This window comes from Phacochoerus africanus, chromosome 9 (assembly GCF_016906955.1).
Source record: "Phacochoerus africanus isolate WHEZ1 chromosome 9, ROS_Pafr_v1, whole genome shotgun sequence".
In the NCBI taxonomy this organism is placed as follows: domain Eukaryota; kingdom Metazoa; phylum Chordata; class Mammalia; order Artiodactyla; family Suidae; genus Phacochoerus; species Phacochoerus africanus.
The window spans coordinates 113,106,962-113,127,688 of record NC_062552.1 but is presented as its reverse complement, the minus strand read 5'-3'; the positions used below and the strand labels follow the sequence as shown (position 1 = coordinate 113,127,688).

Here is a 20,727-nt window from a genome sequence, read left to right as displayed (position 1 = left end):
TGAAACCTACACCACAGCTCACGGCAATTCCAGATCCTCAACCCATTGAGTGAGGCCAGGGATTGAACCCACAACCCCATGGTTCCTAGTCAGATTCGTTAACCAACAAGCCATGATGGGGAACTCCTTTTGTTTGTTATTTTAAATTGTTCTATACTATTTGATTATTCTTTCTATCATATCAGAAAGTACTGCAACAATTTGTTCTGTTTTTCCAAATCTTCTATGGGTGAATATATATTACATAACATAAAATGTTTTACTTGAATATACATTTTATTCAACTCATACCAAATAGGAAAAATAAAAGGAAGTCCATGCCTAGACACGTCATAGTAAAACTGGAGAACATCAAAGACAAACAGAAGATCTTGAAAGCAGCCAGAAAAACGACAGACCTCCTACAAAGGAACAATAGACAATTAGAATAACAGAAGTCCATTCAACAGTAATGGAAGCCAGAAGACAATGGAATAAATGGAATAATATAAACAAGGTATTGAGAGCAAATAGCTGCTCATAACCTAGTTGGGTATGCAGCAAAACTACTGCACAAGGAGAAATGAACACACTTGTATGTAAACAGACTCTTGGAAAATTTACCCCCAACAGACCAGTTTTACAGAAACTCTCACAGAAGACACTTAAAAAACACTTCAAAATAAGAGTTCCGTGTGGTGCAGTAGAACTGAATGCGACTAGTATCCACGAGGATGCAGGTTCACTCCCTAGCCTCACTCAGTGGGTTAAAGATCCGGCACTGCTGTGAGCTGTGGTGTAGGTCACAGACGCAGCTCGAATCTGGCATGGCTGTGGCTGTGGTGTAGGCTGACAGCTGGAGCTTCAATTCAACCCCTAGCCTGGGACCTTCCATATGCCACACCTGCTGCCCTAAAAAGCAAAACAAAAAAACACAGTTCAAAATATGGAAAATGATGATCCCCAAGAAACATTCAAGAGATATGAGAACAAAAAAAAAAAAGATGTACGTAAATGTGAACATTACCTGAGTAAAATAATAACGGTGCCTCATTTAAAAAAAAAGAGGCCAAAATGAAGCACTGGAAACAATGTAAAGTCTGAGGAGGTAAAGACTGGAGCTAAATTATTCTACAATCCATTTACTGTTTGGGGATAGGGTCAGAATATTAACTTTTGCAATAGCCGATTAAATCTGTGTGGTAAAATATCAGTGGTGGCCAGTAAAAGAACAGAAATAAGAGTTTAATGTAGTAAAAAAAAAACAAAAAAAAAAACAAAAAACATAAATCTGGCAATCAACAATTACAATAGTAATTAATGAAAAAGGCAAAAAAAAGGTCAAGCAGGCAAATTCAAAACAAAAAAGGGGGATAGAAAGTGGTCCAACTATACCAATATTTCTCATAAATGTGAACAGTTTAAACTCTCCAATAAAAAGCAAGCTCAGACTGAATTTTAAAACAATAACCTAACTTTATGCTAGTTAACAGGTACATATGACTAATGCATAAGGACAGAGAAGAGTGAAAACAAATGCCTGAAACACACACATCAGGCAAATACTAACTAAAAGGCTATATTAATATCAGACAAAACTGAGTTAAGATAAAAGCATCACTTGGTATTGAAGATCATAGGTAAAGATAAAAGGTTCAATCCAAGAGGAAGATGTACCTTCCTGATTCAATTTAACAGTGTAATTTAAAATATATATGCACCCGGTTTAATAGCCTCAAAATAAAAGAAAATCTAACAGAAGTATGGAGAAATTAAGACAAATCTGTCATCCTGACAGGCAATTTCAAAACCCTCTTGATTATTGGTAAGTCAAACAGACTGAAAACAGCAAGGTCAAGATCTGAACATTAACTGTAGAGCTTTATCTACTAAATGCAAAAAGTCTCAATCCAACAATTAAGAGTCCACTTTCTTCCAAATGCACCTGGAAGATGCACAAAATTGTCCTAGGTCAACTATTTTCAAAAGGTTATTGTATTGTAAAGACCACATTATCTGAACATAATGCAACTAAGTCCACAGCATATGTAGTTAAAAAGATTAAAACAGAAAACCAAAACTTGCACTCAAAATGGCTTGAAGAGTTAAAGACAAGACACTTTAAAACTCCTAGAAGAAAACATAAGCAAAACATTCTGACATCAACAGTACAAATGTTTTCTTAGATCAGCCTCCCAAGACAATAGAAATAAAAATAAACAAATAGGACCTAATCAACCTTACAAGCTTTTGCACAGCAAAGAAAAACCATAAAAAAAAAAAAAAAAACCATGAAAAGACAACCTACAGAATGGGAGAAGAGAGCTGCAAATGATGCAACCACAAGGGCCTAATTTCTCCAAAATATTGAATTTAACAACAACAAAAAAAAACAACCCAATAGAAAAATGGGCAGAAGACCTAAACAGACATTTCTCCAAAGATATGGATGGCCAGCAGGCACATGAAAAAAATGCTCAACATAACGAATTATTAGAGAAATGTTAATCAAAACTACAATGAGGTACCACCTCACGCTGGTCAGAATGGCCATCATTAGTAAGTTTACAGGAATTCCCACTGCGGCTCAGCAGAAATAAACCTGACTAGTATCCATGAGGATGCAGGTTTGATCCCTGGCCCTGCTCAGTGTGTTAAATAAAGGATCCAGCTTTGCTGTGAGCTGTAGTGTAGGTCACAGATGCAGCTCAGATCTAGTGTGGCTGTGGCATAGGCCAGCAGCTGTAGCTCTGACTTGACCCCTAGCCTGGGAATTTCCATATGCCTTGGGTGCAGCCCTAAAAAAGACAAAAAAAAAATTTTTTTAAATAAAAGATGCTTCCCTCATCTACTATATCACAAGGGGTGGCAAACATTTTCTATTTTAAGTTGTGCTGGCTTTATGGTCTGTTGCAACTATTCAACTTTGTAATTATAGCATAAAAGCAGCCATCGACAATACATAAACAAGCATGGCTTGGTTCCAATAAATTTCACATAAAAAAACAAGTACTGGAGTTCCCATCGTGGTGCAGCGGAAATGAATCCGACTAGGAACCATGAGGTTGCAGGTTCGATCCCTGACCTTGCTCAGTGGGTTAAGGAGCCGGCGTTACCGTGAGCCGTGGTATAAGTCTTGGCTATACAGTAAACGTGGCTGGCATTGCTATAGCTGTGGTGTAAGCTGGCACCTGTAGCTTCAATTAGACCCCTAGCCTGGGAACCTCCATATGCCATGGGTGCGGGCCTAAAAAGCAAAAAACAAAACAAAAACTGCTTTACTACTCTGTTACCCAGTAGTTCCTCCTTGAAGGAAAGGCAGCATAAATAAATGCTCTGTTACTTTATTTCTCTGGTTTTCAAGAAAATGAATTAGTATCTATTCTCCCCTAAAAGAACCAATTAAGGATTTACGTTTTTAAAATGTCATCATGAGGAGTTCCTATTGTGGCTCAGCAGGTTAAGAACCAACATAGCATCCATGAGGATGCAAGTTCAATCCCTGGCCTCACTCATTGGGTTAAGGATCCAGCATGGCCACAAGCTGCAGCATAGGTCACAGACGAGGCTCAGATTCAGCACAGCTGTAGCTGTGGCTGGCGTAGGCTGGCTGCTGTAGCTCAGACTCAACTCCTAGCCCAGGAACTTGCGTGTGTCACAGAAAGAAAAAAAAATTTCTTTTAAATATCATCATGATATTTAAAAACCTGTCTGATGGGTTTCAATCCACTGCAAATCTTTACTGAATGTCAAATCCCAGTTTCCAATTGCTCTTCACAAATTGGCCCACTCAGACTTTCCAGTTAGTCCCTACTGACTGGGTTTTTTTTCCTATTCTCAGGTCCATCATTTATTGGAATTGCATATAATGTTTACGTGGCAAATTGCACACTAAAGTCAAAAGATTTTTTTTAAAAAAATGAATGAAGAGACAAATACAGGATGGACTCATAAGCCTCCATGAATCAAGTAAATTTAACATGAACTTGGAAAAACTTAAAGGACACAGCTGAGGAAAAATAAAAAAATGTACTCCAGTTTTATTAAAGTATTAAGTCATGACGAGCACATGCTTTGGTGGGGTTTTTAAATCAGATCTCAATAGAAGAGGAAAAGAACAAACTAGAATCTTTCCTGAAGAGAAAGAAGAACAGACTGGAGAGCAGTGGAGGAGGGCCAGGCAGGCCTAGAGGCCAGATAATGAAGCTGCCTAAAGGCCAAGCTGATGGCATCAGTCCTTGGCACTGTGTAGTTGGGGGAGGGGAGAGGGAATAAATGCTCCCACAAAGGACTCACATGATCAGTGTCACACTTTAGACAGGAGAGTCTGTGCAGGAGCTGGGGGTGGGGCCCTGAGAGAAAGGAAGCAGAAAGATGAGCTCCCTGAATTACGTCAGGCACAAGGAGATAAGGTAGCACCACTGGGACAAAAAGGCAGATTCTTCAAGTCAGAAACAGGATGCTCAGAGAGAGAAGCAAAACTTCAAGTTTAAGAGGAGAGGGGTAGGATTAACAAAAAGGAGGAGAGAAAGAATGTAGGTATCTACGAATCTTTAAGTAGAAGCTTTCTAAAGACCAGCAAACTACTGATAATTATTAAAGATGGGTAACTGGGTTCATGGGAAATCACTGCACTATTTTTTCCACGTTTGAGAACATTAAAAAAACTAACATTGCACAAACACCCATTGAAAAAAATTTAATACTTCATGAAAAATGTACAATAGAGTGCGAAATATAATTTAAATTATTACCTTGACTTTTGTCTATGTTATCTCCTTTTGTTTCCTCTTCTTTAACGGGGGAACTTATTCTGGGGGCCTTGCTTTGCCCCTGGACCATTTCTGCTAGCAATTCTTCTTGAGAAGTTCGAGTTCGGGGAGCAACTGGAAGTGTCTGTTTCTGTGAAACTTTTATATAAAAAGCAAAAAAGATGGAAATCCAAATGCAGTAATATATCGAAACTTAACAGTGAAAGTCACATTAAACACAAATGTCTCCTTGGGTTTAGAACATATGAAGAATTTCAAACAGTTCATAGATACTGCATTTTTTCCTTACAGCATTCCCTGACGTGGTTACTCATACTTATGTAAACGTCTATACATTTTAAACTACATGCCATAAATACACCGCAAGTACACGTCCTCATTTTTAACCAAATGCAGTTGGGTTCTGCTTCATGACTCTGTAACAATTTTAAACTATAATCTAGATAACCTAGGTAAAGAAAGAATTTCAATGCTAACTCTCAAACTTGGAGACTCTCCAATTATAAAAGCAGGAAATTTCAAGATTACAGTAAGTCTTTAAATTTGTCAACATTCTAAACACTCAATACTGCTGACAGACCTAAAAAGGGAATGTAAACAGATAGCTGTTATGTCAAGCATCGGCCTTTGCCTAACAGTCCTTGCCCTATAAGCCAAAAGCTCTTTAAGTTCCAGGGAAAATTAGGAATAAGGAGAAGCAAGGGGACAGATAACTATCAGGCTCAAAAGTTGCTAGCTTACAGCTTACTTCACTTTAGCTAACAGCCATACAGAGAGATGCGAAACAGAACAGAAAAGCAGAATAATGCTAAAATGGTCATCAAATCCAAAGCAAAAATACAATTTAAAAATTTAGAGTGGATAATCACCATAAACTATTAACAAAGTTTTACATACTGGCTATAGCACACAGGGCAGAGTACAGATTTAATGGCAATATGGCACCTATCATTTGGTTTATATTTTAGAATGAGCTTTCTGTAAGATCAGATTACAGCTGACTCTTGTTTTAAAAACATATTCATAGCTTCACATTCTCTTATAAAATAATTTAGTACTTTCACTAGGATTGGGGCAGGAATATCACAAATGAGTCAATTCTGTGCCTTATATTCCATTAATGGGTTCTACCAAAACAAACCAACCTGTTCATATACTACAAAAATTCTTCTAATTTCAGCCTCTTAACGTTTTCTAATTTTGCTTCCTTTAATACAACATAAATTCCTATCTAATGTTGGTTCTAATGCTATAAATACGAAAGTCTCATATTTATCAAAACTCCCTTTAAAATTTCCATTATATGGAGTTCCCGTCGTGGCGCAGTGGTTAACAAATCTGACTAGGAACCATGAGGTTGCGGGTTCGATCCCTGGCCTTGCTCAGTGGGTCAATGATCTGGCAGCGTTGCCGTGAGCTGTGGTGTAGGTTACAGACGTGGCTCGGATCCCGAGTTGCTGTGACCCTGGTGTAGGCCAGCGGCTTCAGCTCCAATTAGACCCCTAGCCTGGGAACCTCCATATGCCGAGGGAGCGGCCCAAGAAATGACAAAAAGACAAAACAAATAAATAAATAAAATTTCCATTATAACGACATTTTAAATCAACTGTAATTTTAAAAAGTAAAAAAAAAAAACTAAAAATAAAATTTGAATTGTAATGAAAAATATTTCCATTATAAGAGAATTAAATTAATAAATAAAATTTCCACTAAGTATTTCACACGCATTATGAAGAGAAGTAAAAGGCACTACAGTTGCTCAAAGAGAGAACTCAAGTTCCACTGACAGCTGCAAAAGTCTCTCGTACGGTTCACAACCTGAGGTGCGATTATCTCTGGCTTACTCAAGAATTATAGATATCTTACTTAATATCAACATAATACATTTAAATTACCTGTAGAGTAGTTAGTTGTTTTTGTTACAGATTCCTGAGCTTCAGATATAGCCTTCAAAATCAGATTCTTGTTAGCTTGTTTAGAAGGTGGAAGTGAAGGTCTAAAAGTTAAGAAAGGTATTTTGATTAACTTATTATTATTTTTCTTCTTTGTATTTTTAGGGCTGCACCCGCAGCATATGGAGGTTCCCAGGCTAGGGGTCCAATCGGAGCTGTAGCTGCCAGCCTACGCCAGAGCCACAGCAATACCAGATCCGAGCCACATCTGCAACCTACACCACAGCTCATGGTAACACTGGATCCTTAATCCACCAAGCAAGGCCAGGGATCGAACTCGCAACCTCATGGTTCCTAGTGGATTCATTTCAGCTGTGCCATGACGGGAACTCCATTGATTAAATTTTAGATTTCTTCACACACCAGCCATCCTCTATACCTTTACTACAGCCTTCCCTGAGATATGGAACAGATCAACTGTAGTTTTTAGGAAATGCCAACTGGACCGAAACCTTGTAACTTTTTTTTAATTTTTATTATTTTTTTTTACATTTCGAAAGTGGAGTACCAGGAGGTACTCTGTTCCCCAGAACAAAGGTGCCTAGACTTTAGCCCATGTCTTTTTATTAAGGATTGTAACTTTTTTAAATAATGAATTTGAATCAACCTTCCTCCCACCCATTTTTTTCCTAAATAGTCATCACAATCTTCTCCAACTTTAGGCAACCTCTTTCATTACTTTAAGTGTTTCTCACAAACTAATGGAAAAGTCTTACATGCTATTAAATTTATATTTTCACGACATCCTCTTCAAGAAACCCAGAAAACTCCATCAGGCAATGAAAGATTACTTATAGAGACATGATCGGGTACCTCCGTTCAGGTTTCGCTGGCACTGACACACTGCTGGAGATGCTTCCTGTACGGGACCCGCAATCATCCTCTTCCTCCTCCTCTTCTCCATCATGATTGAATTTTTTTACTTTAACAACCGAACTTACCACAGGTAACTTTCTCTTCCGGAAGTTTTCTTCCTGCAACCAGATAAATTTATTCTTAACTGGTCTCAGAAAATAACAAGGTTCTACCACAGAACATTTTTTTTCTTTTAGGAAAAAGCCAAGCGTATTAAGAATCATAGGCTATTTCCCTGGTTTCTTAAAAAAAATACAGGAAATCTCTCTAAGAGCCAACATTTAACTAAAACAAGAACTAGTGCTTGTTTATAAACAGCAGCATACAGCACTGTTGAGGAAGCCAATAAAATGAAGTTATTCAACTGTTTACTAGCAAGTGTCATGAAGGATCTAAAACTGACCTATGATCTTCCCAAAATTATAAGGTAAGGTTAAAGCTCTCTCAAACGTTAGCATCCCAGAAAAGTAAGCAAGATGTAAAACATCTGTAGAAGAAAGAGTGGAGAGGAAAATCTGACTAGCGTATTATGTTGAGTAGCACAAAACTCAGCTTAAAACAAACTCGAGGAGTTCCCGTCGTGGCTCAGCGGAAACGAATCTGACTAGGATCCACAAGACCTCGCTCAGTGGGTTAAGGATCCAGTGTTACCGTCAGCTATGGTGTAGGAAGCAGACACGGCTCGGATCTGGCGTTGCTACAGCTGTGGTATAGGCCAGTGGCTGCAGCTCTGATCAGACCCCTAGCCTGGGAATCTCAATATGCAGCAGGTGTGGCCCTAAAAAGACAAAAAAACAAACTTGCAATATGTACTATGTATTCAGTTATTTCATATATAATTTAATATTAAGACCTGCCAATTTTCAGCCTAACAAGCTAGGATTTAAAAGTATATACAAACCTCTATACTCATCTTTTCTGAGTTGTTTCTAAAGAAGGGACTATAAGTCTCTTCTAAGCTATTAAGCACTTCTGGTTCACACAAACGTCCTGTTTCATATACCCGACTACTCTGTATATCGACCTGCTTGGCAGCATGAATACTGTTTTGCTGCTGTTGAAATTGCAACCTGTTTAAATGAGCACCACTGTCTGCATTTCGACTTGCAGGTGGTCGATAAATTTCAATAGATGGGCGAGAAGAACCATATGTAAGCGTCACTGTAGGTTTTTTCTGAGATAAGGGATTCTCCTGCACAAAATTGAGGTCTTCATCAATGAGATCATCCGGTTCTGGCTTAATATCAATCACATCTTCAGAGGGTGCTGGTTCCCTCAAAGGTTTCACTGTTGACATTAGTCGGGTTGCAGCTCCATCATCATAAGTCTGTCTATTAAGATATAAAAACCAAAAAAAGGACAGTATCTTCAACTCTTCAAAGAATGTTTACATAAATCCTAACAAAAAGTATGGAAAATCCTGTTACATAGTCCATTAAAAACTACTTCAATTGCATTCTTTTTTTAAACTTTGATTTACTACATTTTGTACAAAAAATAATTATACTTTGGTCTCATCTGCTCATTTTATTCTAAAAAATTGCTCACACAAACACCTATTTTCAAAAATGTGTGAAAAGCAATCTAAAAACATATTAACTAATGTAAACGTCACCTACACACATCCACCTGCCCACAGGCAGTCTACACAGGACTCTTACCTGACATTAGTGGCTTTCTGCTCCTGCGAACTTGTAGAAACTCTAGAGTCTCTTTTTTCAGGTCTAGTGCTAGAAACTGCAAGAGGAGGAATGGCAGCTTCATGCCTTCTCTCATCTCCCCGACTGAAACTGCTCTTGTTTGAAGCTACGTTACTATCAAAGATGTTGGTATCAGAAGACTTGAAATTAGAGGGGTCTAGAAAAAAAGCACACAGTCCCTTTAAGCAATTTTTATTACCTTGAACCTTTACCTTCTTCATCACCAATTTAAAAGCAATTTGTGTCCTTCCACAACATTTGTAATGTCTAAATATCACTTCATACATAGTGATATACTAATTTATCTAATTTACTATTACTGCACTTTTAAATAATTTTCAATTATAAAATAGTGAAACACCCCTGAAGCTAAATTACGGCACACATCTATCTATAAATATTTCCTTAGGATAAACTGCATAGTTTCCCTGCACTTGCTTAAATTATCTTTGAATTATATTAAATTTATTGCTCTTAAATAAAAAAGTGTACTTCTTAAAAGTTCAAATGAACTGTTTATAAATTTGTAATTTTTTTTTTTCCAAAAGCAGTGGAAATGACTTTAGGAAAACAACCATATGCTCTAGCAAACTCAAAAAAACCCCCAGACATCACTTCTGTGAACCTTACCAGTTGTTACAGAACGAAGTTTATCTAAGACACCATGAAGCCTAAAAAACAAACAAACAAACAAAAGGTTAGAGCTCCCTTTAATGAAGAAAGATGGTATTTTGAACTTCCTTTGTGGTGCAGTGGGTTAAGAATCTGGTGTTTTCACTGCAGCAACTCCATGGTTTGGGTTCCATCCCTTCCCCCCTGCCCAGGAACAATTTCCACACACCGCAGCACAGTCGGAAGAAAAAAAGATTGTATTTCAACTGTCACTCTAAATTTAATCACATTATAGAATCGATCTTCACATAAATATTGATAAATGGTATTTAATAAATAGTATTAAAATAAAGTTTCACTTTTTAAAAAAAAGCTTTACATGAATACTGTAGAAGCTAATCAAAAGCCTTATTTTTTCATCATTATTTTCAACATCTAGCCTCTCTAAAAAAAATACAGGACAAGGATATCATCTGACCACACACTCCTGACATTTTGTTTCATAAGGACTATAGACTCAATGTAGTTTATGATAAAAGAAGACAAAATACTACAAACATGTAATACAACATGCCATGCCTCCTGAAAACACCAGAAATATCTCATTATAACAGTGTGCCCCCAGAACTCAATCACATGCCACTGTCCCCTAGGACACAATTACTGCAGGACTCCAAAGAATAAGAATGGCCTGTTTAAGGCTGGTGTTAATGGAATTTATGAAAGCAAAGAGCCAAAATAAAGACCCCATCCCTTTTATTAGTACATGTTAAAGAACTAAATTTATACCAAGATGAGAGACTTGAAGTATTTGATTTTAAATTCAAATTCAGTTAGTAGTTTGTAGGGGGGTTTGTTATTTTTTTTTTTTTTTTTTTTGGCAACGCCTATAGCACATGGAAGTTCCCCAGTCAGAGATCGAACCTGGGCCACAGCAGCGACACAAGCCACTGCAATGACAACGCCAGATCCTTAACCTGCTGCACCATGGGAGAACTCTCCTTTAAGGCAAACTTTGGTTTAAAAGCAAGTTAACCAGTTTCATATCCCTCCTTACTCTTCTCCCAGTCTCTTGACATTCAAAGTAAGCAGGCCACTGTGCTCATTCAACTTTTGCTCATCATCAACTTGTGCTGTAATTGGTGGTTCCCCATGAGGCTCCTTACATGAGTACTTCCTGCTCTGATCTGAGCCACATCATTATACTCCCCAACCCTCATGCAATCTCAAACCTGGTACCAAAACCTGGCCTGCCTTCTTAAATTGAATCTCACGGTTTTAGTCAGTACTCTCAACTAAAGGCAGGTGTGCTTTGAAAAAGGTCACTGAAAATTATATATTAATTTATCTTTGAACACAAAGTCACCTGTTTTAAAATTCCAAACTTTAAAAAATGATTGGAAATACTGGCAAAAAACCTTGCCCCCTAAGTTTAACTCACTGGAGAAAGCAACTTAGGAAGTTATTAACCCAGTCCACAAAACATCTGTAATTGATTTTGGTGAAACGAAAGAAATGACAAAAGAAACATACTAACTGAGGTCAACACATACTAAGGACTTGCCATGGGCCAGGCACAGCTGTAAGCACATTACATGTTTTACCTCATTTAATTTTCACGACCACCCTATAAAGATGGAGAAGCCAAGGAAAGAGACAGATCTAGGACTGAATCTTGGCAGTCTGGCTCCAGAGGCTGTGCTCACAACACTGAATCTGACTCTTGTGTCAAAAACTTCTTTTTAAGGAGTTCCTGTTATGGCTCAGCAGTATCCAATCCAACCAGTATTTACGATGATGTGGGTTTGATCCCTGGCCTCGCTCAGTGGGTTAAGAACCCAGCAATGCCGTGAGCTGTGATGCAGGTCACAGATGTGGCTCAGATCCCGCGTTGCCGTGGCTGTGGTATAGGATGGCAGCTATAGCTCTGATGTGACCTCTAGCCTGGGAACTTACATATGCAGAAGGTGCGGCCCTAAAAAAGACAAAAAAAAATTAAAAAAAGAACCTCTTTTCAGATACAACACCTAGTCTTGACTTGTGCCAAACTTCAGTCCAAGGGGTAAATGTTTAGAAACATACCATACGGTGAATCGAATTGTGTTGTTCCCTAGAAATAGGGACAGGTCCTCTGTCATTTGGTCCTGACTTTTCTTGTTGGCCACCATCACCATAATGTAATCAGGAAGTTCTTCATCTATTTAAAAGGAAAAGTATATAAAAACTTTTTATGCTTTCCTTAGTATTTTCTAGTTAAAGTTGACGTGCTTAAAAATATATAGATGTTAGCACTAAGAATACCTCGGCTACACTAAGAATTACGTTGGACAAAAGGTATAGCTTTCTTTCTCTTTATATCATTTCAATTACTAGAAGGACAGGGATTAGGAATAACTCATGAATACTTACACAACTAGATATCCTGCATTACAGTATCAAATTTGAGAGTACATTCATTTCCTTTATACCTTTTTTTTTTGGCTGCACTCTTGGCACGCAGCAGTTCCCAAGCCAGGAATTGAACTCACACAACAGTGACAACACTGGATTCTTGACCCACTGAGCCACCAGAAAACTCCTAATTGCCTTTCATCATTTTAACAATGCTCATTAATTTCAGAGAAGCTTCCAGAAAGCATATGGCTATTTCTCAGGAATAACTGAATTTAGTTTTGTTTGTGATTATTTCAAAATGATACTCATTTCTTAAGAACACCATTTCCTTGGTAAGGGCAGATTTCAATTACTCAAGGTAACAAACCTGTGGCAACATCGAGTAAATTAAAACCACTTAAAAACTCTATACTGGAGTTCCCATCGTGGCTCAGTGATTAACAAATCTGACTAGTATCCATGAGGTTCGATTGCTGGCCTCGCTGAGTGGGTTAAAGATCCGGGCGTGCCATGAGCTGTGGTGTAGGCTGCAGACACAGCTCAGATCCTGCATTGCTGTGGCTCTGACACTGGCTAGCAGCTACAGCTCCAATTCAACCCAATTCAACCCCTAGCCTGGGAACCTCCATATGCCGAGGGTACGGTCCTAAAAAGACAAAAAAAAAAAAAAACACTTCTATATCATTTAAAAAAAATTCAATCTTAAAATTAGTTAAATAATTTCTATTCAACTCACTGTTTCAATCTTACACCCTCCTAACACAATGAATTATGTGGGAGAGGTCTAGGGCCAAAAACAACAAAAGCCAAAACCAACACAGAATAAGGAAAGCAAAAGCCATTTCTTAGGAACTCTGATCCCTACCAAAAAAATTTCTTTAGCTTCTTTTTTCTTTCTTTCTTTTTTTTTTCCCAGTCTTTTTTAGGGCCGCACCTGAGGTATATGGAAGCTCCCAGGGTAGGGGTCAAATCAGAGCTGCTGCTGCCGGCCCACACCACAGTCACAGCAACACCAGAACCGAGCCACGTCTTCAACCTACATCACAGCTCAAGGCAATGCTGGATCCTTAACCCACTGATCGAGGCCAGGGATGGAACCCGCGACCTCATGGTTCCCAGTCAGATTCGTTTCCACCGCGCCACAACGGGAACTCCTCCTTTGGCTTCTTTAATAACTTAAACACTCTAACATTTCCATGCAGGCAGAAAAACTGATTTCAGGACTACTATCAGACATTTGTTTCAAGAAGAAACATCAAAAATCCAATTCAAGAAGAACACAAAGATATTTCAAAGCCCAATCTACAAATGGAAACAGAGAAACAAGACGACTTCCTGGAAGCAAGCAATTTCAGGGAACCTAAGACTGCTCTATGTTGTAACTGACATCTTACTAAGCACTCCATTCTAAACAAACATATGAAGGAAACCTTATCAACTCTTTTAACAATACCTTTGTATCCTACCTGAACCTTGAAAATATATATTCAAATGTTTACTAAATGACTGTTTCCAATGAGTTCACTTGTAATGCATCAGGATAAAGATACACTGTTGCCACTGCAAGGGCTGGGGTTGCTGTGGTGCAGGTTCAATCCCTGGCCTGGGAACTTCCACATGCCCCAAGTGCAGCCAAAAAAACATTTGTTTCCATAACCTGAAAGGTTTCTAGGACTCTTTCTAGCACAAAGAAAGGGATTAGAAGGTCATCCTTTTCAGAAAGCTAATAATGTATACACATACAAATAATTAGGCAGCTAATTATAAATAATTTATACTTTTATTTCAAATAGAACCTAATGGAGATACCTCTTTACCCAAGTAATCAACATTTATGAAAACATCAGGCACTCTGCTAGGCCACTGGGACACAACCAATTTGAAGTCTCTGCCCTCAAGAAACTTCCAGTCAAGAAACAGGGAGAGGAGTTCCCATTGTGGCTCAGTGATAATGAATCGAACTAGTATCCTTGAGGATTTAGGTTCAATCCCTGGCCTTGCTCAAGGGATTAAGAATCCAGCATTGCTGTGAGCTGTGTAAAGGTCACAGACATAGCCCGGATCCGGCATTGCTGTGGCTTTAGTGTAGGCCAGCAGCTGCAGCTTCTGTTCATCCCCAGCCTAGGAACTTCCATGTGCTGCAGGTACAGCCCTAAAAAGACAAAAAAAAAGTTCTCCTTATAGATTTTCTGTGGATTTCTTTTTGAGCCAAAAGAAGTTCCCTGCACAAATTTGGTGTCCGTAATGCGTTGAATGAATAAAAGAAAATAAATCAATCCTAGTTTGGCTTCATCTTTAACCTCTGAGCCTCAATTTTCTTATCTGTTAGTCTTAAAATATTCCTAACAAATAATCAGTATGCGGTAAATCAGCAGTTTGCAAGCTATTTGGTCTCAGACCCTCTTTACACTATTGAAAATTACTTATGATCCCAAACATCAGTGTATTTTTATTTGTGTGAGTAAAGCTACTGATATTTATCATACTAGAAACTAAAACTGATAATTTTTAGACTTATTCTTTTAAAATAACCTATCCATTAGTTAACAATAAATCTGTTTACATTAACGCTATTTTCATGAATACCTAATGTTTCCGAAATAAAAAAGTAGTGCAAAAAAAGTTGTATTTTTATACATCTTTTTTAACACCTGATTTAAAAGACGACAGCTGGAGTTCCCATCGTGGTTCAGTGGTTAATGAATCTGACTAGGAACCATGAGGTGGCGGGTTCGATCTCTGGCCTCGCTCAGTGGGTTAAGGATCCGGCGTTGCTCTGTGCTGTGGTATAGGTTTCAGACGCAGCTCGGGTCCTGAGTCGCTGTGGCTGTGGTGTAGGCCGGCGGCTAGAGCTCCAATTAGACCCCCTAGTCTGGGAACTTCCATATGCTGTGGGTGCGGCCGTAAAAAGACAAAAAATTTAAAAATAAATAAAAGACAGCTCAATTAATTTTAATTTCTAGTTCTGCATTTAATCTGACATGCTATGCTGTTCAAAATGAACAATGTGAGGAGCTTCCTGGTAGCATAGAGGTTACCAATCTGGCACTGTCACTGCTGTGGAACAGATTCCATCCCTGACCAGGGGACTTCCCCACCCATGTTGCGCAGCCACCCCCCTACCCTGCCCCACAGACTATTTAGAATATTTAGAAAATCTGGTCTCTGGTCTTACATAGGTATGTAATTGGAAGAAGACTATTTTAACACCCTTTTCAGATAACGTGGATTTTTTTTTCCATGATACGACACCAAAACTCACCAAGTGGAAGGGTCTTAAAGGTTAGCAGCAATACTGAAACTAAAAATTGTACCAATATTTTTGTACTCCTTTACAAGAAAACTCACTGATCCATCCTGCACGTTCAATGGATCTTTTATCCTTATACTATTTTATAACATCATGCAATGGTCATTTGAAAAAATACTGGTTCACTGAGCTGTACAAATCACTGACATGTATGTATTTCATTACACAATTTTAGAAGAATGACTTGGTAATACATCACTGACTTCATCAGAAATTCTTTAACGGTCAAATTTAGAGGAATACATAAACTTTCCAAAACTGTTATCTTCATTTGAAAGCAAAACCTCTGTCAATGGCCACAAAGTCTATCAGTTCTTTTCTTTTGCTCACTTTCAAGAAAATGTCTGCCAAGTACCCAAAAGTATATTAACTAGCTTGCCAGTCCTTAGAAATTAAAAATGATGTTCCAAAAGGGAAAAGGAGGGAGAGGAGGATAAACGAGGGCTATGGGATTAGCAGATACAGACCACTACATATACGATAGACAAGCAACACAAGGATTTACCACACAGAACAAGGAACTATATTCAATATCTTATAAGCCTGTAACAGAAAATAATGTGAAAAAAAAAATTCATGTATAGCTTTCAGTGACTGTGAAGCTAGGAGATCCTGCCAGGACGAAGGATCCCATTGTTCTCACAGCCCTTCCACCTCTCGAAGCACCTCGGTAAAATGGAGTGATCGAAAAAACGCATATAACCGAATCACTTTGCTGTGTACCTAAAACATAATACTAAATTTCAAATTTTTTTTTTTTTGGTCTTTTTTGGCCATTTCTTGAGCCACTCCCTTGGCATATGGAGGTTCCCAGGCTAAAGGTCTAATCGGAGCCGTAGCTGCCAGCCTACGCGAGAGCCACAGCAACGCGGGATCCGAGCCGCGTCTGCAACCTACACTACAGCTCAGGGTAACACCGGATCCTTAACCCACTGAGCAAGGGCAGGGATCGAACCCGCAACCTCTTGGTTCCTAGTCGGATTCGTTAACCACTGCACCACGACGGGAACTCCCTAAATTTCAATTTTAAAAAAAAGTTCCACAAAAAAGGTGGCTAGTTCAGTTCTCAACTCACACAAATCCTTTTAAGATAACCATCATGCTTTAAGTATGAAAGAAGTACTGTATAAGTACTTCCTATTTCCTCTCAATGCAAATTAAAAGGATGTAATCAGGGCCAGGGTTTAAAAAGATATTTTAATTTATCAATTGCATTCCCAAGTGAAACTCAACTCTTTTTTTAATTCCAAGTGGAAGGGTGATGAGGAACAGGATGATTTCTTGTAAAGTTTGGTGTGAGATTCTGATTCAAGTTGAGATATAAGAAGCTTTATCTACCATTACTTTTGCATAACCTAAAGTCAGAACAGTGACAACAGCAAATACCCTGTCAGTATTAACATGAAAAGTTTGGACTTCAGAGACCCTTGGGGTCTTCCACACCTGAAGAACTACTATCTTAGTAGCTATTACTTTTGATAGGAGGCACCGGCTTTGAAGCCAAACAGACCCGGGTCCCAGTCCATAATATCTTGCTCAAGTCAAGCATCCAAAGCCTCAATTTCCTTGCTTATACAAGTGGGGATATTACCACTTACCTTCCAGTATTCTCCTGGGGATTATCACGACCTAACGCACATACAACAATTAAGCACAGTGCATGGCCCAGAACACTCAAACTTGAAATCATTAAATAATTTTTTTTCTTTAAGAAAAAGAAGACACATTACTGTTGGGAGGTAAGAGAAAAAGGGAGAGGAAAAAAATAAAGAGATCTGAAAATAAAACTCACTGAACCATGACAGAGGCAAATGCCAGAAAACGTCATACGCTCATATGCAAAATCATAATTCTGCAAAATGAAGATTAAGAGAAAAGAGAACAAGAGAAACAATAAAAATCAGACAAATACTAAAGACAATATGACAGAGCCTCAACAGAGGAAGCTAAACAATTTCAAAACACCCTTCGAAGGGGGTTTGGAAAGAAACATTAAAAAGGTTGCATATAAAGCGCTCAATGAAAAGATGGTAAGAAAAAAAGGAACAGGGAGTATCAGATTTGAAGGTAAAAGGGCGTTTCTCCAAAGTCAAAGGTATGGTAGGGAAAATGCATTCAATTCAACTGAAAGTTCAATTCGCTGCAAACTCTAAGGTCTATTAGGCTAACAACATGTAACTTACCAACATAAGCTCCTAATTCTTGCAATTTCCCCTTAATGGCACTCTGAGGGAAAAAAAGACAAACGTGTGTGTGAGAAAGGCGGCCCTGGGGAATCAGACCCACTGCAGCGCAGAGGCAACTTGGCGGGTGCGCGCACCTCCGGGCCCCTAGGCGCCCAGCCCCCCCCGCCCCCCCCCCCCCAGCTGCCGGAACCCCCACTCCTCCCCCCGTCTCCAGGCGGCTCTTTCTTCAGCTGCGGCCCCGCTCTCCAAGGCCGGGGCTGCGCACAGGCCCGAGGCGGCCTGGCAGAGGAAGTGCCGCTCGCCGCCCCCGCGGCCCGTCAGGAGCGGCCGGCGACCAGCAGGCCGCGACGTCCAGGCCGGGCCCACCGTCCCCGTTACTCTGACAACCGCGCGCCCACCCGGCCCCCAAGGCCCGGCTTCCCGCCCTCGCCGGACGCAGGCCTCACTCGGATCTTGCGGCTGATCTCGGTGCCGATCTCCATGGCTCCGGGGAGGGCGGCGGGCTCAACACTGCGCGGGGTCCAGCTTACTAGGAGGCCAACGCCGGCTCCCAGCCCACAGCCTCACCGCCACCGCCGCTCCCGGCCGCGCGCTCTGCGTGACCCGCCCCCAGCGGCTCGACGTGCCCGGGCGAGCCAAGACGAGCGCGCCTGCGCTTGCGCCTGCGCCTGCGCGTACTCGGACCGGCGGAGCCTGCGCTCTTGCGCCCTCTGCTGGCAGCAAGGAGAGCTGCGGCATGCAGATGGCCTGGGCTGCTTTTTCTCCCTCTCTGGGAATCCGTTTCTCCGCCTCTGGGAGGCTGTCCATTCTTCATTGTCCTTACCCACACTCTCCTTTGGAATGTAAGTATGAATTAAATGTGCCCCGGAAAGATCCCTGGGTTTGGTGTGAGATCCAAATTTGAATCCAGCTTTCACTTACGGTTAGTGTGATATTGGTCTAGCTAGTCGAAGTATTTTTTTCACTGTATGATTCAAATTCTATAAAATTCCGGAAAATAGGAAATGATCTGTAGTGACAAAAAGAAGATCAGTGGTAACTTGGGCATGGGGATGAGGTGGTGAAGGCTAGGTGAAGGAATTACCAAGAAGCACAAGAACTCTTTTGGTTATGTAAATATTTTCTGTTTTCATTATGGCAATGATTTTGTGGGTGTATACATACAAAAAGTAGCAAATTATACACCTTCAGTAGTGTTATTTATTATATGTAACTTGTACCTTAATAAAAAAGAAAGCAAGCTCTGGCTCATTCTTGCGAAGCATGATTTTCACATGATTTTTAAAATATGAATTTTACACTCTGGCAAATAAAAAATAAATGAAGCTACAGTAATCTAAAATGTTATTTATAATGATCCAGTACAGCACATACTACACAACATTGTAAATTTAATTTAAAAAAAAAAAAAAGGAGTTCCCATCATGGCTCAGCAGTTAGCGAACTCGACTACCATCCAAGAGGATGCCGGTTGGATCCCTGGCCTCACTCAATGGGTTAAGGATCCGGTGTTGCTGTGAGCTGTGGTGTAAGTCGCAGATGCGGCTTGGATCATGCGGTGCCACAGCTGTGGCGTAGGCCGGGGGCTATAGCTCTGATTGGACCCCTAGCTTGGGAACCTCCATATGCCACAGGTGCCGTCCTAAAAAGAGACAGAAGGACAAAAACAAACAAAAAATAGAAGCTCCCATTGAGGCACAGAGGAAATGATACTTATTAGTATACTAGTATCTATGAGGAGGTAGGTTTGGTCCCTGGCCTTGCTCAGTGTGTCAGAGATCCAGCTTTGTGGTGAGCTGTGGTGTAGGATCAGAACCTGCGTGGCTGTGGCTGTGGTATAGGCCAGCAGCTATAGCTCCGATTCGACCCCCAGCCTGGGAATTTCCACATGCCATGGTGGCAGCCCTAAAAAGCAAATAAATAAGTAAATAAATAAATATTGAGGTTGTCATCATCTTCCCCTTCCCCCACTCACATAGGCTTCTGCTCCTGACCTCCCCATTTCTATAAATAGCAGAGCTTAATTCTCCATGTCCCTGATCATAAAACCCTGGAATCAGTGTAAGCATAGAGAATGATCTCCCCTCTCCCCATATCTACTAATTCCTGAAGTCGTCTTCATTAGCTATCAGTTGCTGCATAACAAATGACCACATACTTAAAAGCTTTTTTTTTTTTCGTCTTTTTTTTGCTATTTCTTGGGCCGCTCTCACGGCATATGGAGGTTCCCAGGCTAGGGGTTGAATCGGAGCTGTAGCCACTGGCCTATGCCAGAGCCACAGCAACGCGGGATCCGAGCCGCGTCTGCAACCTACACCACAGCTCACGGCAACGCCGGATCCTTAACCCACTGAGCAAGGGCAGGGACCGAACCCGCAACCTCATGGTTCCTAGTCGGATTCGTTAACCACTGCGCCATGACGGGAACTCCATCTACTTAAAAGCTTAAAACACATTTGTCAACTTCTGGTTTCCATAGGTTAGGAATCTGAGCACCGCTTAGCTGGGTCCTCTGCTCAGGGTCTCATAAGGCTGCAGTTGCTGTGTCAGGCAGGCTGTGCTCTCATCTGGAGGCATGACTGAGGAAGAAGCCACTTTCAAGCTCATTCAGGTTGTAAGCAGAATTAATCTCCTCCAGCCTCATGAGTGAGGGCCCCAGCTTTTTCCTGGCTATTGTCTTGGAGGCCACCCTCAGGTCATAGAAATTCTTCTGAATTCCTATAGCATCTATGTGGGAGCTACTCGTATGGCACAATAACCTTTCTGTAATGTTCATTTCATTTGCATGTATGTGTACGTGTGCATATGTGTGTTTGGCCTAGCAAAATTAGAAGCTCCTTGTAGGTCTGTATGTCTCCAAAATGTCTTTCAGGATGCTAGACACGTAGTGAGCACTTACTAAATATTTGTATGATAGAATAAGTTAATGACCTAAATTGCAAAAGCGTGCCTCGTGAATAAAGCCAA

At 40.1% G+C, this 20,727-nt stretch overlaps 1 protein-coding gene across 4 annotated transcripts in view; it reads right to left on the bottom strand.

Annotated features, from left to right (window-relative positions):
* Positions 1 to 18,382, bottom strand: part of ZC3H14 (zinc finger CCCH-type containing 14) — a 44,365-nt gene extending 25,983 nt beyond the window's left edge. For all 4 annotated transcript variants that reach the window (XM_047797654.1, XM_047797656.1, XM_047797655.1 and 1 more), the window contains exons 1-9: positions 18,207 to 18,382; positions 17,758 to 17,800; positions 11,953 to 12,067; positions 9,889 to 9,929; positions 9,220 to 9,415; positions 8,460 to 8,889; positions 7,517 to 7,677; positions 6,647 to 6,747; positions 4,734 to 4,889 (exon numbers count right to left, since the gene is read on the bottom strand). In XM_047797654.1, coding sequence (XP_047653610.1) covers positions 4,734 to 4,889; positions 6,647 to 6,747; positions 7,517 to 7,677; positions 8,460 to 8,889; positions 9,220 to 9,415; positions 9,889 to 9,929; positions 11,953 to 12,067; positions 17,758 to 17,800; positions 18,207 to 18,242 — 1,279 coding nt within the window. In that variant the 5' untranslated portion in view covers positions 18,243 to 18,382. The remainder of the gene's footprint in view (positions 1 to 4,733; positions 4,890 to 6,646; positions 6,748 to 7,516; positions 7,678 to 8,459; positions 8,890 to 9,219; positions 9,416 to 9,888; positions 9,930 to 11,952; positions 12,068 to 17,757; positions 17,801 to 18,206) is intronic.
* Positions 18,383 to 20,727: the final 2,345 nt, after the last annotated feature.